This window comes from Chiloscyllium plagiosum, chromosome 32 (genome assembly GCF_004010195.1).
Source record: "Chiloscyllium plagiosum isolate BGI_BamShark_2017 chromosome 32, ASM401019v2, whole genome shotgun sequence".
In the NCBI taxonomy this organism is placed as follows: Eukaryota; Metazoa; Chordata; class Chondrichthyes; order Orectolobiformes; family Hemiscylliidae; genus Chiloscyllium; species Chiloscyllium plagiosum.
The window spans coordinates 4368312-4384119 of record NC_057741.1 but is presented as its reverse complement, the minus strand read 5'-3'; the positions used below and the strand labels follow the sequence as shown (position 1 = coordinate 4384119).

The following is a 15808-nucleotide window of genomic DNA, read 5'->3' as shown; positions in this document are numbered from 1 at the left end:
GAGAGTCTCAGCCGGGACCTTGAGTTCATGTCACACTATAGGTGACCCCACTACGCTATACATTCTCTCATACACACACTCACAAATACACAGACAGACACACTCTTACGTACTCACGCAGACCCTCTATCGTACACGCGCTCTCTGCTGCCCCATCCAACCTCACCTGATGAAGGAACAGCACTCTGAAAGCCAGTGCTTCCAAATAAACCTGCTGGACTATAACCTGGTGTTGTGTGATTTTTAACTTTGTACACTCCAACAACGGCATCTCCAAATCATTGTTGATGGAGAGCTCATGCTCCACACGTCAATTCTCCTGCTCCTCAGATGCTGCCTGACCGGCTGTGCTTTTCCAGCACCACACCATTTGACTCTGATCTCCAGCATCTGCATCTGTGTGGAATGCTCTGCCCCAGAGGGCAGTGGAGGCCCAGTGTCTGGATTCATTTTAGAAAGAGTTGGATAGAGCTCTCAAGGATAGTGGAATCAAGGGATATGGAGATAAGGCAGGAACAGGATACTGATTAAGGATGATCAGCCATGATCATATTGAATGGTGGTGCAGGCTTGAAGGGCAGAATGGCCTACTCCTGCACCTATTGTCTAAACCAGGAAAATACAAGTCAGTCAGTTAAACACAGGTGGTGGGGAAACAATTATAGAATTATAGAGTCGCTACAATGTGAAAGCAGGCCATTCAACCCATGGAGTCCACAACAATCATCTGAAGAGCATCCTCCCCAAAAGTATCCCCTTTCCTATTCCTGTAACCATGCATTCCCCATCGCTAGTCCCCTTACCTACAAATTCCTGGACACAATGGGCAGTTTAGCATGGCCAATCCACCTAACCTGCATACCTTTGGACTGTGGGACCATACAGAGGAAATCCACACAGACATGGTTCTTAGGAACAGACTTAATTTGTACTTGGCGAAAGTGAGGACTGCAGATGCTGGAAACCAGAGTTTAGATCAGAGTGGTCCTGGAAAAGCACAGTAGGTCAGGCAGCATCTTGGTGTTTCGGGTAAAAGCCCTTCATCAGGAACAGAGGCAAGAAGCACCCAGGTGGAGAGATAAAATCTTAATTTGTACTTGGAGAGGAGGGATTAATCTAGAACAGTCAGCATGGTTTCGGTAATGGGAAGATTTACAAGAAATGAGTAGAAAAATCTTTTCACTCAGAGGGGTGCATGAATCTGGAACTCACTGCCTCTCAGGACAGTAGAGCCAGAAATCTTCATTACATTTAAGAGGTATTTGAGATGGAGACTTGTGATGGCAAGGTATACGAAGCTATGGGCCAAGTAAAACTTGGTTAGAATAGTTAGATGGTTGTTTCTGAGTGGCATAAATTTGATGGATTAAATGGCCTTTTTCAGTGCTGTAGTCCTCTATGACTCTGACACTTTTTCAAACCTATCAATTTCAACCAAATTTTGGGTTTATGTCCAAATATTTTCTTCTTTGATCTGATGGCCAACTTTGTTTGATAATTATTCAGTGAAGTGCCTTGGGATAGTCAATCAAATCAAAGGTGCTACTTAAATGCAACAGTGTTACTGTAATGTTGAAATAACTAAGAAAAGGATTTTAAAAAAGTGAAAAGGCTAGACGATGCTTCAGCTTTGATCTCCAATGGTTTTGATTTTGAGCACACAGGTACGTTTAACCTTCTAAAAGCTGCTTCTAACTTGTGAATTCAAATGTGCGAAATTAAATCTCGTATTGTACAGTTTAAAAAAAACACTTCCTACTCCATCTATTGTTTGGTTCAGTAACTTCTTGGGACATAGGGATATACACAGTGTTAGGAAGGGAGTTCCAAGATTTCAACCCAGTAAAAAGAACATAAACTTAGAAGGGTTTGTGGCTTGGAGAGGAATTTACAGATGGTGTTCCCACGTTCTACTGCTCTTGTCCTTCTAGGTGGCAGAGATCACAAATTTGAAAGGTGCTGTTGGAATAGGTTTGAGTGTAACTGCAGTGCATCTTATAGCTAGTACAGACTGATACCAGAGAAAGGGAAAGTGGTTTATTTAATGTAGTTGTGTTTTCAGAAAGTATTTGATAGGATGCCATATAAAGATAGGAGCTCACGGAATTCTGAACAATGTATTAACATGAATTGAGGATTGGTTAACACACTGAAGGCAGAGTGTCAGGACAAATGTGTCTTTTTCAAGATCAAATGACGTAACTAGTGTAGTGCCACAAAGATCAGCCCTGGGACCTCAATTACTTACTATTTATGTTAATGACTTGGAGAAGGGGTAGGAATACAATATATCAAAATTTGCTGATGTCACAAAAATAGGTGTGTGAGCATGTTGTGATGAGTATGTAGGGAATCTGCAAGGGGACGCAGACAGGCTAGAGTTAGTGTGCAAAAATATGATAGATAGTATTTAATGTAGGAAAGAGAGCGATTCATGCACTTGTAGGAATAAACAAAAGGCAAACTTAAATGGAGAGACATTCCCAAAAATACTTGCAGCACAGAAAGATCTGAATGTTCTTGTGCATGAAACATGGAATATTTGTACGCAGCGAATTCAGAAGTCAAATGGAATTTTTTCCTTTATTGCCAGGGGTTTAGGGTCAAAAATTTGTCTTGTTGCAACAATGCAGGGTGGTGGCGAGGCCACACCCAAAGAACTTTGTTCGGTTTTGATCCCCTTATTTAAAAGGGTATACTGGCATTGAAGGCAATTCAAAGAGATTCACTAGTCTGATTCCTGGGATGAAGGGTTTGATTTATCAAGAAAAAGTTACGCCTTTATTCATGACAATTTGGAAAAATGAGGGGTGATCTTATAAGTCATAAAGCCATAGAGATGTACAGCATGGAAACAGTCCTTTTGGTCCAATTTGTCCATGCAGACTAGATATTCTACATTAATCTAGTGCCATTTGCCAGCATTTGTCCTGCATTCTTCTAAACCCTTCTCATTCATATACCAATCCTGATGCCTTTTAAATGTTGCAACTTTAGCCTCCAGAATCTCCTCAAGCAGCTCATTCCATACATGCAGCACCATCTGCGCGAAAAAGGTAGGCCCTTAGTTCCTTTCAAATCCTTCCTTTCTCACTTTAAACCTACGCCCTCCAGTTTTGGACTCCCCTGTTCTGGGGAAACGCCCTTGAATATTCATATAAGCCCCTCATGATTTTATAAACCTCAATATGGTCACCCATCAGCCTCCAATACTCTAGGAAAAATAGCCCCAGCCAATTCAGCCTCTTCCTGTAGCTCAAACCCTCCAACCCTGGCAACATCCCTGTAAATCTTTTTTGAATCCTTTCAAGTTTCACAATATCTTTCCTGTAGCAGGGAGACCAGAATTGGACACAGTATTCCAAAAGTGGCCTAGCCAATGATCTCTTTGAAACATACAAGATTCTGAGGGGGCTTGATGGCATAGATGTAGAGCAGATGTTTCCACAAGTGAGGAAATCTCTAATCATAGCTCAGAATTACAGAATAAGGAGGCACTTACTTAAAAGTAAAATGCAAAAGTACTTCTCCCAGAGGACAGCAAATATCTGGAATTCTCCACGCCAGAGTGTTGTGGCAAGCAAATACCGAAAATATTTAAAAAGATGTACATCGATTTTTGAAATAGTGGAGCATTGAGGATTATGAAAAGCTGGAAAGTAATAGTCGGGGCCTGTAGCAGATCAGCCATAATCTAATTCAATGGTGGGTCAAGCTCAAGGGGCTGAATGGCCGACACCTACTCCTTTATGGTCTTAGGTCAGCAACTCCAACATTTCTTTCATCTGCTACGATTCTGGTAACTATTACAAATACCAACTGATACCTTTCAACATATAACTAGCTTACTCTTGACTGTTTGTCGTAATTTTAAAATACAGACAAGTACACGATGCATGTCCAACTTAGTTTTTTTTGTAAAATTTTATATTATTAGTACAGTAATAAATGGTCATTTACCTTTTGAAACAAAAATGTCGAAGGATAAATATGAGTCATTACTATTATTAGTTATACATCTTACCTGCTGTATTAAGACCTCGTAACTGACCATGTATGCGATGGACATTGAGTTTGGCAGCCAACTCTTTTCCCCTCTCTGCTCCAGAATTTGACCTCAAGGAGCCAGATGACTGTGGCTGCATCTTACTAGTATTTATATATTTATCAAACACAACAGATGCTTTGCCTGCATCGAGGTTGCTGCTTCCATCTTCTACTATACCCCTATGAACAAGAGTTGAAAAAGACAAAATTCAGACTAATTACAAACACAACACTCATGGCATATGTATTTCCAGCTCAAATAGGAAATATCCTCCTAAACTCGAAGATAAACCACATTTTAAAATATAATGCACTGCATCAAAATTATTTTTCCAGATCTCAATAAGCAAATGGCTCTTGTGAGATCATCTTTTAGCCACTTGAGGATAAGGTTTTCTTTTGTAAAAAATGTCGAATGCCATGCATAATTGAATTGTGAAGAGTGAAAATCCACCATAGTTTCTAACAAAGTCAGACTTAAACTGTCCATCTTATAGCAAATTATTTTTCACTTGAGTAACAAAAGCAATTCATTAAGTTTGATTTTAAAAATTTATGAACAGTAACACCCATGTGATATCAATCTTTGAAATAAATTTGTATGTTCTATGTTTATTTATACAGATCCATAAGATCACTTCAAAAAGTAACATACTAACACAATAAACTACCTTTTCCAAAACGGATTACTATATAGCAGATTGATGTGATTCGTGGTTTGAAATATTTACAAACTGGTAAAGTTTTCAAGAAATGTTTTAGATCTTAAAAATCTTCAAGATAATATTTACATCCTTAAAACCACATGCCCCAAGCACAGCATTCTGAAACTTGAAGCAGTCTTTTTTTAAAAAAAATGGCATTGTTAGCAATATTAACACTCTTATAGCAGGAAGCAACAAATTTACTGGTGCAATTGGCCTTAATTATGTACCCTGAATACCTAAAACTGTGCCAACCAAATCAAAGTTCTATTAATTTACCTGTTCATCAGAATCTGTGTAGAAATTCTGTCAAAACACAGTGCAACCAGAGAAACCTGAGTAACATTCTTGTTTGTACTGGACGTTGGAGGTTTTTCCACTGATGCTTGCAAAAGACATAAATTCACCTGTAGGTTTTCAATAAGAAGCTTAATATAGGTTCTTGGTATTACAGATTTTAAAAATGAGATACGAAAGACAATGACTCTGAGGAACTAATTGTCCATTCATAGCTGCAGCATGTTATGAATTAACCACTTAATGTGAGACTGGAGTCACATCTAGGTCACAATGAATATGGAATACCAACTTTCTTCATTCAAAGCACAATTAACCAATTGAACTTTTCCAATCATCGTCATGGCTGATTTACCTGGTACCAGCCCACAAATCAGATCTAATTTTGCATGATCTCTGCCTTGCTAATCCAATACTGTAATTACTGTGTTGCTAAACTACATAAGTCATGCAATGATTTGTCAAGAAAATTATCAAACAAGACCCCTATCACATCATGAATTTGCAATGCCAAGGGAGTGCTTCAACTAAAACTGCTTTTTCAGAAGGAATGATGTATAAAAAGCCATTTTGAATTTTTTTTTCTAAAGAACACTTCACTACCCAAACTCCACCAGCTCTACTATCAAACTAGCATCCTCCTCCCAATGCTGATGGGAGTGCCTGATGCATAGTATACACCCGGCAGCCCTTCGAGACTTAATGCCACCACAGCATATTGTCATGCTGTTCCTACTTCATCATACAAAGATACCAAACAAAATTAAATGTATTTTACTGTACTAAAATCGATTATTAAAATCTTTGGTCATCAAATAATTAGTGAGTTTAACCCAATGTGCACAAGCATGTGCACGCGTCAAATTATTTGTCCATAAGCAATTGTAAATTTTCTTCAAAATAAGAACATTGTACAAATTCATTACCTCCAATTTATTCACATACATCAAATATTAAAACCTAAAATCTTCAGATAATTATAAGATTTCTACATACTTCTAGGGCCAATCCTCACTTGGGTTTGGGAGAATGCAAGGAAATCTGTAACTGACTTTGTAAGCAAATATCAACGATAACCCACTACTATCGGACCAGCCAACTTTTGCAGCTCAGAAATTATGACTTCACGTACCTTTTATGCCTTTCACACCTGGAGTGGAGTTTGTAGTGCTGTTTACGAACTGTGCTATGAGTGTGAATGTGGAGGTGTTTAAAGCCTCCCTCACCATCACCCTTCATCTCCCACATGTTCTACCTACCCTCTCATATCAAACCATGTAACTTCCAATCACCCATACTATCTCTATATATCCTCCATACCCTGTCAGATTAACCCTGTCATCTCTATGCTCTACAGGTATATTTCATAGATGCACATCCAGTATGGACTACATACAATATTCAGTTGCCACTTGAAATAAATCAAACATGCTCTACATTCCTTGGACATTTTCATCCTGTAGCACCAACTCTGTTTACCAGAAATGGCCCAGTGGGCACTCACACTCTACACCCGGCTCCAAGCCAGCAAGTTGGGCTTCTTACTCATGTAAGGTTTGAGAATAGGTTGACAATGCTTCGACCCAAAGACGTTTGAAAGGTCTAAAATCTCTACAAACCTCTCGCCATAAAAAGAAAAAGCCACCAGACCACTGATGTTACCATGAGGAAAACTCTTATTATATATAAATGAAGAACGTGACCACAGGTAGGTCAGGTGTGCATTTTCCATACTCTATATTCGTGAACCACAAAAAGGTAAAGCCAGGAATACAGAGGAAAATCAGATTCCCTCCTCAAAATAATTAAGCCTGATCACTCGTACTCAAACTTGCCTCCAAATCCACACAAAAGATCAGCTCCTAACTTTAAAATAAATGGACGCAATTCCACACACACCATTTTCAAAAGGAACATAAATTTGGATGAGTGCATGTTAATACCTTTGGTATGGAAACATTAGCTTGAAGACCCTTTATCTTCACATTATCTTGTTTACTTGCTGGATTTGATTGTGTCTGGCCGGTTTTGGTCATACCAGTTGCACCATTTTCTATTTTGGAACCTCGACCTTCGTGTCTTGAAGTTGTCTGCCAAGGGAATGGTTGCTCAATAAGCAATTATGAAGTCTAAATAAGTTTACATTACCAATAACTGCTATTAATAGAGAGAACAAACAATTACAACTAAATAATAAAGTGTCTTCTGCTTATAATCCTTCCTGAGAAAAATCCAGGTGGCTTTTCCAAATTTCTTTGCATTCAGGCTTTGAAATATTTGAGGCAATTAAGTTCAGACGTCCATAGCTACATGATTAGAGACATGTGATTCCCTATGAAAGTCCAATAAAGGAGAAAGTGCATTTGAATAAGTTGCAGTTACATTGATATCCTCTCATCTATGCAAGATGAGGGACTTGGGAGAAAATCCATTGTGAAGGGGCAGCTTCTTGTGCCCAGTTTTACAGATGGTTGAAGAGACCAATCCAAAAGAAGCAGGCTTCTCCACAAATGCTGCAAGTATCGCTGTAGGCTTTTTTTAGTGTTGCAAGCTGTTGCGAAGCCATTGTAGCCATGGTGTCATGGTAGTGCACACTGACTCACAGGTGATGTGTCCATCTGATAATGGCTCGTGACTTCCAGATGCAAGACCTTCACGTCAGACAAGGAAGCATCCTTGAAATTGAGTTTTTGGCATCTTGTTGCCTTCTGGTTGCAACTACCTCACCATACAAGAAATCCACAGATACAGACAAATCGAAATCAGAACAGAAGGAGGTCATTCAGTCTTTCAAGCCTGCTCTACCATTCAATACAATAAATGGTTTACCATTCAACTCAGTATTGATCCCTTTAGTCCTAAGAACTAGATCTAACGCCTTCTGATAATATTCAATTGTTTGGCCACAACTGCTTTTTATTTGACAATTGCACAGACACTCTAAGTGAAAGCAGTAGTCTTCACTTCATTCTGGTATGACCAATCCTGTCACCCAGGCCCTGGACTCTCAGTTATCAGGAATGTCCTTCTTGCATTTACTGTAGTCCCGTTAGATGTTTACCGCCTTCTACGACATCTCCCTCATTCTTCTAAATTCTAGTGAATATATAGACCTAACCAATCCATTCTCTTTTCCTAGAACAGTTCTACCATCCCAAGAATCAGCCTAGTAAACCTTTATTGTATTCCTTCAACAGCCAGAACAGCCTTTCTCAGACAAAGATACAAAAACTACATGTAATATTCTATGTGTGGTCTCATCAAGGCAGTTTTCAATTGCAACAAGACATCCTTACTCTTGTACTCTAATCCTCTCACTATGAAGGCCAACATACCATTTCCCTTCTTTACCACCTGTCGCACCTGCCTGCTTACTTTCAGTGACTGGTATACAAAGGGCTTCCAGGATTGGCACACCTCCATACTTTCCAATCATCATTCAGATAATAATCTGCTGTCCTGTTTGTTGATACTAAAATGGACAGACTCACAATTAACCAAATTTTCCTTCATCTGCCTTGCATTTCCCACTCATTTAACCTGTCCAAATTATAATGAAATATATCTGCATCATCCTCATAGCTCACCCTCAAACCCAGCTTTGTGTCATCTGCAAAGCTGGAGATATCACTTTTGTATAACTGTCTCCCATCCTGCAAGTGAGTCCAAACCAGTTATGTCATTTCTGCTTGATGAACAGTTCAATACTTTGGAGATTTGTATTTCAGAGGTCTGCTATATCCCTAATTTTGTTCCTCCATAAAATGCTAAGAATGTGTAACAAACGATGAAGCTGAAAGTTGAATCTTATACACTCAAACTTGAGCATGACTTAATAAATACATTTTTTTAAAAAACTTTTCAGTTTGCAATTATCAGGACAATCACTAGAAATACCAAAGCAAAGGAAAAAATACATTTATGCTGTACAGGAGGAGACTGCTGATTGTTTGAAAGTGGATCTGCTTGGTAAAGGTATTGTCATGGAGAATGCATTAGTTAATGATAATGGATATTTAGTTATCAAGCTTTGTTTGAATTTTAAATCAGGCAGATTGACATAGCTTGGTCAAGACTCTGCACCGTAAAATTAATCAAAAAATGGTTGTCAACCACTTTTATGTTGAAATAGGCAGTCCATACACATTCTTCTATCTGCAAAAAACAACACCTTGCATGTTAATATATGCAGCTTCTAGTGTGCCATAAGTGAGCCTGACTCACAATCCTAAATTGACTGCCAGTATAATTTTCTGTGCACTCAAGATTATTTAACAAATGATGTCCAATTGCAGAAACTGATATAACAGATTGTGTTGTGAATTTTCTAACTTAACTCAATATGGATGACAGCCATTCTTGGTTTCATTTCTCATAGCAATGTCTTAGCCAAAATAAACCTGCTTGGTTTAAAAATGTGAGTAAAGCTTGCTACTTAAATGTCTGTTATCATTAACTGGTGCATTATTTACGGCAATACCTCTACCATAGTCAACCCTCAAATAGCAAACCTGTTCTGTAAGGAATCAGCTTGGTAAACGTTTGTTGCACTCCCTCTATGGCAAGTACATATTTTCTAAGGTAAACATTTTACCAGATATGAAGGAATTCAGGGCCGAAGAGAGGCTGGCAAAGATTTTGCACAGTTCGGTTTATAACAGAGAAGATTGAGACATCTGAATAGAACATTTGAAGATAATGCAAAGGGATGACAATAGATAGAAAAACACCATACCCTCTGGAGAATGAATTTATAAACTTTGCTTATTGACCCAAAGATCAAATGGGAGATGAGGATACGTTTATCACATTCAGAATTGTCAGGATGTGGAATACACTACCTGGAAGGGTAGTTGATTCAAACTTCATCAATAATTTTGAAAGGGAATGTGGGAGTTTGAGAATAAGGATCTCACAAAGTAACAGTAAAAAGCCACAGTTATGGGACTAAGTATAACTACTCTTTCAAAAAGCAGTCACTGATCTGACTAGTCAAATCGCATCCTTCTGTGCTATAGGGCTCTTATGATTCTGTCACCTTGATTAAAGCTTTATTAAAAAGCTACATTAAACAGCATCTTAAGAAATAAAGTAGTGAGGCAGGAGAGATTCGGGGAGGACATAATAGAACTTAAGAACTATTGTTAACTAAACATCAGATCTATAAGGGACAGAATTTGGAGGAAGGCAAAGATATTAGAGGGTTGTAGGGGTGGAGGAGGTTAATTGAGTTTGAAAAAGGTGAAGTCTTAAGCTGATTTAAAAACTACAGATGACGGTTTTGCATCCGGAGCCAAGCTTAAAAAAGTCAGCGCAGGAATGAAGAAACAATGCAACTTGTTGCAAGTTCAGACAGCGTAGCATCATTTAAAATAAAATCCAAGTAGGGTGGAAGATGGAAGTCTAGTCTGGAGAGCATTGAAAAGTTAAGTCAAGCAATAACGTGTTTCAAGATAAATTCACTGATGGATGAGCTGAGATGGGGCAAAGTAAGACAATGATACAGAAGTGGAAGCCAGTTATCTTGATAATAGAGTGAACGTTGTTAGAAGCTCATCTGGGGTCAAATATAAATGCAGCATCCTGGAAAAAATTGTATTGTATCCAAGTTTTATTACATATATTGAAAATTATTTAAATTACAAAAAGAGCAGTTAACCAGAAGTGCTTAGACATAGCAAATGTAACACATTTGTTCAAAGCTATGTTCTTACAACAATTAGCTATTTTGAGACACAGTAATGGAACATTGCATCTCATTTCTTATTGTCATCCCCAAATTCCAATCTGCTCTTACCAATTCCGAACTAGCTGACTTGCTGTTCAGATATGCCTCCTTCAGCACTTTAGCATGCAGATCATCCACAATCGCAGCAGGATGCCAAATGCTAGAAAAGTGAACCATTGCTTCAAAATATCTATAAATGAGAATATCAATTATTCGTTTCTCAGATGGAAAGAATATGTACAACAGATAATGCAAGGGACGACAATGGATAGAAAACATGCTACCCTCTGGGGAATGAATTTATAAGCTTTGCTTATTGACTCAAAGATCAAATGGGAAGTTTATTATGCTCAGAATTGTCAGGATGTGGAATACACTACCTGGAAGGGTAGTTGATCTGAACTCCATCAATAATTTTGAAAGGAAATTTGGGAGATACTTGATAATAAAGAACTCACAAAGTAACAGTAAAAAGATATGGGACTAAGTATAACCGCTCTTTTAAAAAGCAGTCACTGATCTGACTGGTCAAATGGCATCCTTCTTATGATTCTATCACCTTGATTAAAGCTTTTTTCAAAAGCTACATTAAACAGCATCTTAAGAAAGTAAGTAGTGAGGGAGGAGAGATTCGGGGAGGATATAACCGAGCTTAAGATCTACGCATGAACAAATAAGACAGCAATGCCTATGCCACTGTGTCAGAAAGGGTCCACCAAATTGTTTTGTATAAATTCCTTGTAAAAGTTTACAAGACCCTGAACTATCTACATATCTTGACATAGTAGGTTATGTAAAATGAGTAGCATCCTTCTTAGATTAAGATTAGCGTCCACATGTACCAGATGGTGCTTCCACATATAGGATAACATTGAGAGGAGGTGGAAGTCACTTTGGGATGTTGTAATTTTAAATGTTAATGTGTTAGCAACTAACTCTATAAGCCCCATTGAACCAGTGATCCTGTATTGTAAATGAAGGAGCTACCTATAATATATGTGAAATTAAATTCATGTGAAATAATTAGGACAGGCAGAATCTTAGTATATTTAAAATATCAAACTTAAGACTGATACAACTCTACATTTTCTTTAATTAATTGTCAGACATCGCAAAACATTTTGAACGTATCGAGCTGCGTTATAATAGGACGGAGAAGGATAGGTTCGTTAATTTGTGGACGACAGTAAGGTCAGTGGAGTTGTGGATAGTGCTGAAGCATGTTGCAGGTTACAGTGGGACATAGATAAGCTGCAGAGCTGGGCTGAGAGGTGGCAAATGGAGTTTAATGCGGAAGAACGCGAAGTGATTCACTTTGGAAGGAGCAACAGGAGTAAGGAATACTGGGCTAAGGGTAAGATTCTTGGTTGTGTAGATGAGTTAAGGCACATGGTGTGTTTGCTTTTATAGGGAGAGGGATTGGGTTTTGAAGCCACGATGTCATGCTGCAGCTGTACAAAACTCTGGTGTGGCCACACTTGGAGTATTGCGTACAGTTCTGGTCACTGCATTATAGGAAGGATGTGGAAGCTTTGGAAAAAGGTCCAGAGGAGATTTACTAGCATGTTGCCTGATATGGAAGGAAGGTCTTACAAAGAAAAGCTGAGGGACTTGAGGCTGTTTTTGTTAGAGACAAGGTTGCGAGGTGACTTGAGACATTACAGGATAATCAGAGATTAGATAGAGTGGACAGTGAGAGCCTTTTTCCTCGGATGGTAATGGCTAGCACTATGGGACATAGCTTTAAATTGAGGGGTGATAGATATAGGACAGATGTCAGAGGTAGTTTCTTTACTCAGACAGTAGTAGGGGCATGGAAAGCACTGCCTGCAACAGTAGTAGACTTGCCAACTTTAAGGGCATTTAAATGGATAAACATATGGATGAAAATGGATTAGTGTAGGATTGATGGGCTTCAGATTGGTTCTACAGGTCAGCGCAACATCAAGGGCCGAAGGTCCTGTACTGCACTGTAATGTTCTATGTTCTAAGATCACAATGAAAGATATTACGAATAAGTGTGAATAAGTGTTCAATTTTTTAAATTGGATGTGGAATAAAAAAAAGATAATAAAAGAAAACGTTTAAGTGGGAACAGGCAAAATAACTTAATTTAGCTCCCAATTTTTTTTATATATTGTGGGATGAAAAATTATAATGCTGAAACATGCTGTATTAACAACTCAAAATGATGTCACTTCCACGATTTCTTACTGGCAATGCACGATTACATCAGTTACATTAGCAATACAAAGGAAGAAAAAAAATGTAAGTTTAATCCTAAAGACAAACAAGTAGTATCTTAAAATAAAAATGATAATAAATGCTTCTTTTCATTGTAATCCTTCTTATTTCATATTGCATGTCCTCAAATTGATGCAATGCAGATATCTCAGTTTTCCAAAACATGATGAAGCACTCACCTGTCAAAGGCTTCGGTCACAAGTGGGGTAAGGACAATATCCACTGTTCCTTTTACTTCTACTATGGCAGTGGTTCTGGTCTGAGAGACTGGCTGATCAAGGCTCCACTGTTCAGTAACTGTGTCATCTGTACTTTCCATTATTGTTCTTTCCAATGGAGTGTAAGGAGTACTGGAATTGTGATTTCAAAATAATTGAAATTTTAATTCAGTGCTGATCCATACATTCATATAAATAATTCTCCTGAACACAGGCATTCAGTTGGTTTATGAGTGTTATTTATGATACTGTGTATGTACAATCAATAAGCACATTTCCATAAATAATGGCAGAGTTAATTCCATCTTTCAAACTGTTAAGTTGAACAGGTTTCTCGACAGGTCATTATTTGCACAAAGCTCATGACACAAAAAAACTGCAAAATGTGGTTATAAAAAAAAAACAATCTATTTTTTAAATGCTTTTTAAATTTTAATGTTTTGGCAAACAATACTAAAAGAAAAAAATACCTCGAATTTGATCCCATGAGTTGAGCACCTCTGTCCAGTAATGCATTTGCTGCAAGACCTTGTTTAATGATCTAGAAATAAATCAATACAGAACAATTAATATCTTTAAGGACATGAAACTTTTTAAAATATTTCTATATTTGCTGATGTGTGTTTCAATAAATTTGCTTTTGTGATCAGACCCAATATCGCAATCTGAGAGTTTACTGAAAAAAGATGCATTTTACTGATTTGCATTCATCAGTACAATTTAAGCAGAAAACTGACATTTATACTTCGAGAGAGACAGGCTAATAGATTGGCAATTAGATTCTGATTGCTGAAAGATTTGTCATGGAGAATGCACCAGTTAATGGTGATTGACTGTTAACTGCCAGACATGGTTAACATTTTAACCAGATATGTTGAGTGTACTTTCAATGTGAATTCCAGTAGCAGTGTGATGCTGGCTATATAGGCCACACATCCCAAAAATTGCCAGATCATATCAAACAGAATAGCCTTTACCTGCTTGCAACAAGATACTAAATTGTTACCAACTAACCTGCAATTGTGTAAACATTTAAAGTGATTTTTCAATTTGGCAAATAATCCTGTGTGCAAGAAGAATATACACGTACCACCCTCTGCGTGAAAACATTGCCCCTTAGGTCTTTTTTATATCTGTCCCCTCTTACCCTAAACCTATGCCCTCTCATTCTGGACTGCCCCACCCCAGGGAAAAAACTTTGTCTATTTATCTTATCCATGCCCCTCATGATTTTATAAACCTCTGTCAGGTCACCCCTCAGCCTCCGACGCTTCACGGAAAACAGCCCCAGCCTATTTAACCTCTCCCTATAGCTCAAAGCCTCCAATCCTGGCAACATCCTTGTAAATATTTCCTGAACCCTTTCAAGTTTCACATTAGTGTCACCCGTGCTGACACTAATGTAGAGCAGTGCAAATTATTCAGTAATTTTTGTTGGTTTGTAACTCAGTGTAAATATTCATCACAACAAATTTTAAGGTTTTTGTTTGTTTAATGTACTAATAAAAGAGGGAACTCTTAACTTGCTATTATGCCAGCAAATTCCAGCCCAATTTCTTTGTGCTGTCTTAAAGAAGCAAATTGTTCTATACCAAAATCATTAAAACACAGCATGTCAGGAAAAGTGCAGAGTTATGAAAATACTGCAAATCTCAATAATGTTGACTATTGGAAGGAATTCAGACAGACAGAATTAGTGTGCACAAGAAGAGGCACAGGAGAGCTGATAGCGAAGGGAAGAGCCAATGGGAATCCAAGGAAATTTGGCTAATTGGATTCAGAATTGGTTAAGTGGCAAGAAGCAGAGCGTAATAGATTAGATTAGATTACATTACATTTCAGTGTGGAAACAGGCCCTTCGGCCCAACAAGTCCACACTGACCCGCCGAAGCGCAACCCACCCATACCCTGACATTTACCCCTAACCTAACACTACGGGCAATTTAGCATGGTCAATTCACCTAACCTGCACATCTTTGTGACTGTGGGAGGAAACCGGAGCACCCGGAGGAAACCCACGCAGACACGGGGAGAACGTGCAAACTCCACACAAAGAGTCGCCTGAGGCGGGAATTGAACCCAGGTCTCTGGCGCTGTTAGGCAACAGTGCTAACCACTGTGCCACCGTGCCGGCCACGGTGGAGGGCAGTTTTTATGACTGGAAGCATAGAGCCTTTGTTGTTTGTGGTATTTATAAATGATTTTGACTTCAATGTAGGAGGGGAAATCAGTAAGTTTGTAGATAACATGAACCACTCACTTCACTTTCAACAACATAGTCTACAAACAAACCAACAGCACACCCATGGGATCTCCGCTATCAGGAATCATAGCAGAAGCGGTAATGCAAAGACTAGAACAAACAGCCCTACCAACCACCAAACCCAAAATCTGGGTCCGCTATGTAGATGACACCTTTGTCATCACAAAACAAAACAAGATAGAAGAGACATTTAACATCATCAACAACACCCTCACAGGCATAAAGTTCATCAAGGAGGAAGAAACCGACAACAAACTCGCATTCCTGGACGTCACAGTCGAAAGAAAGGACAACAGAGAACTACAAA

The 15808-nt window shown here is 38.4% G+C and overlaps 1 protein-coding gene across 11 annotated transcripts in view; it reads right to left on the bottom strand.

Moving 5' to 3' along the window:
- Positions 1–15808, bottom strand: part of kiaa1109 (KIAA1109 ortholog) — a 420067-nt gene that overhangs the window by 188155 nt on the left and 216104 nt on the right. For all 11 annotated transcript variants that reach the window (XM_043674034.1, XM_043674040.1, XM_043674039.1 and 8 more), the window contains 6 exons: positions 13709–13779; positions 13200–13370; positions 10846–10966; positions 6992–7138; positions 5031–5158; positions 4025–4227 (listed from right to left, as the gene is read on the bottom strand). In XM_043674034.1, the coding sequence (XP_043529969.1) occupies positions 4025–4227; positions 5031–5158; positions 6992–7138; positions 10846–10966; positions 13200–13370; positions 13709–13779 (841 nt within the window). The remainder of the gene's footprint in view (positions 1–4024; positions 4228–5030; positions 5159–6991; positions 7139–10845; positions 10967–13199; positions 13371–13708; positions 13780–15808) is intronic.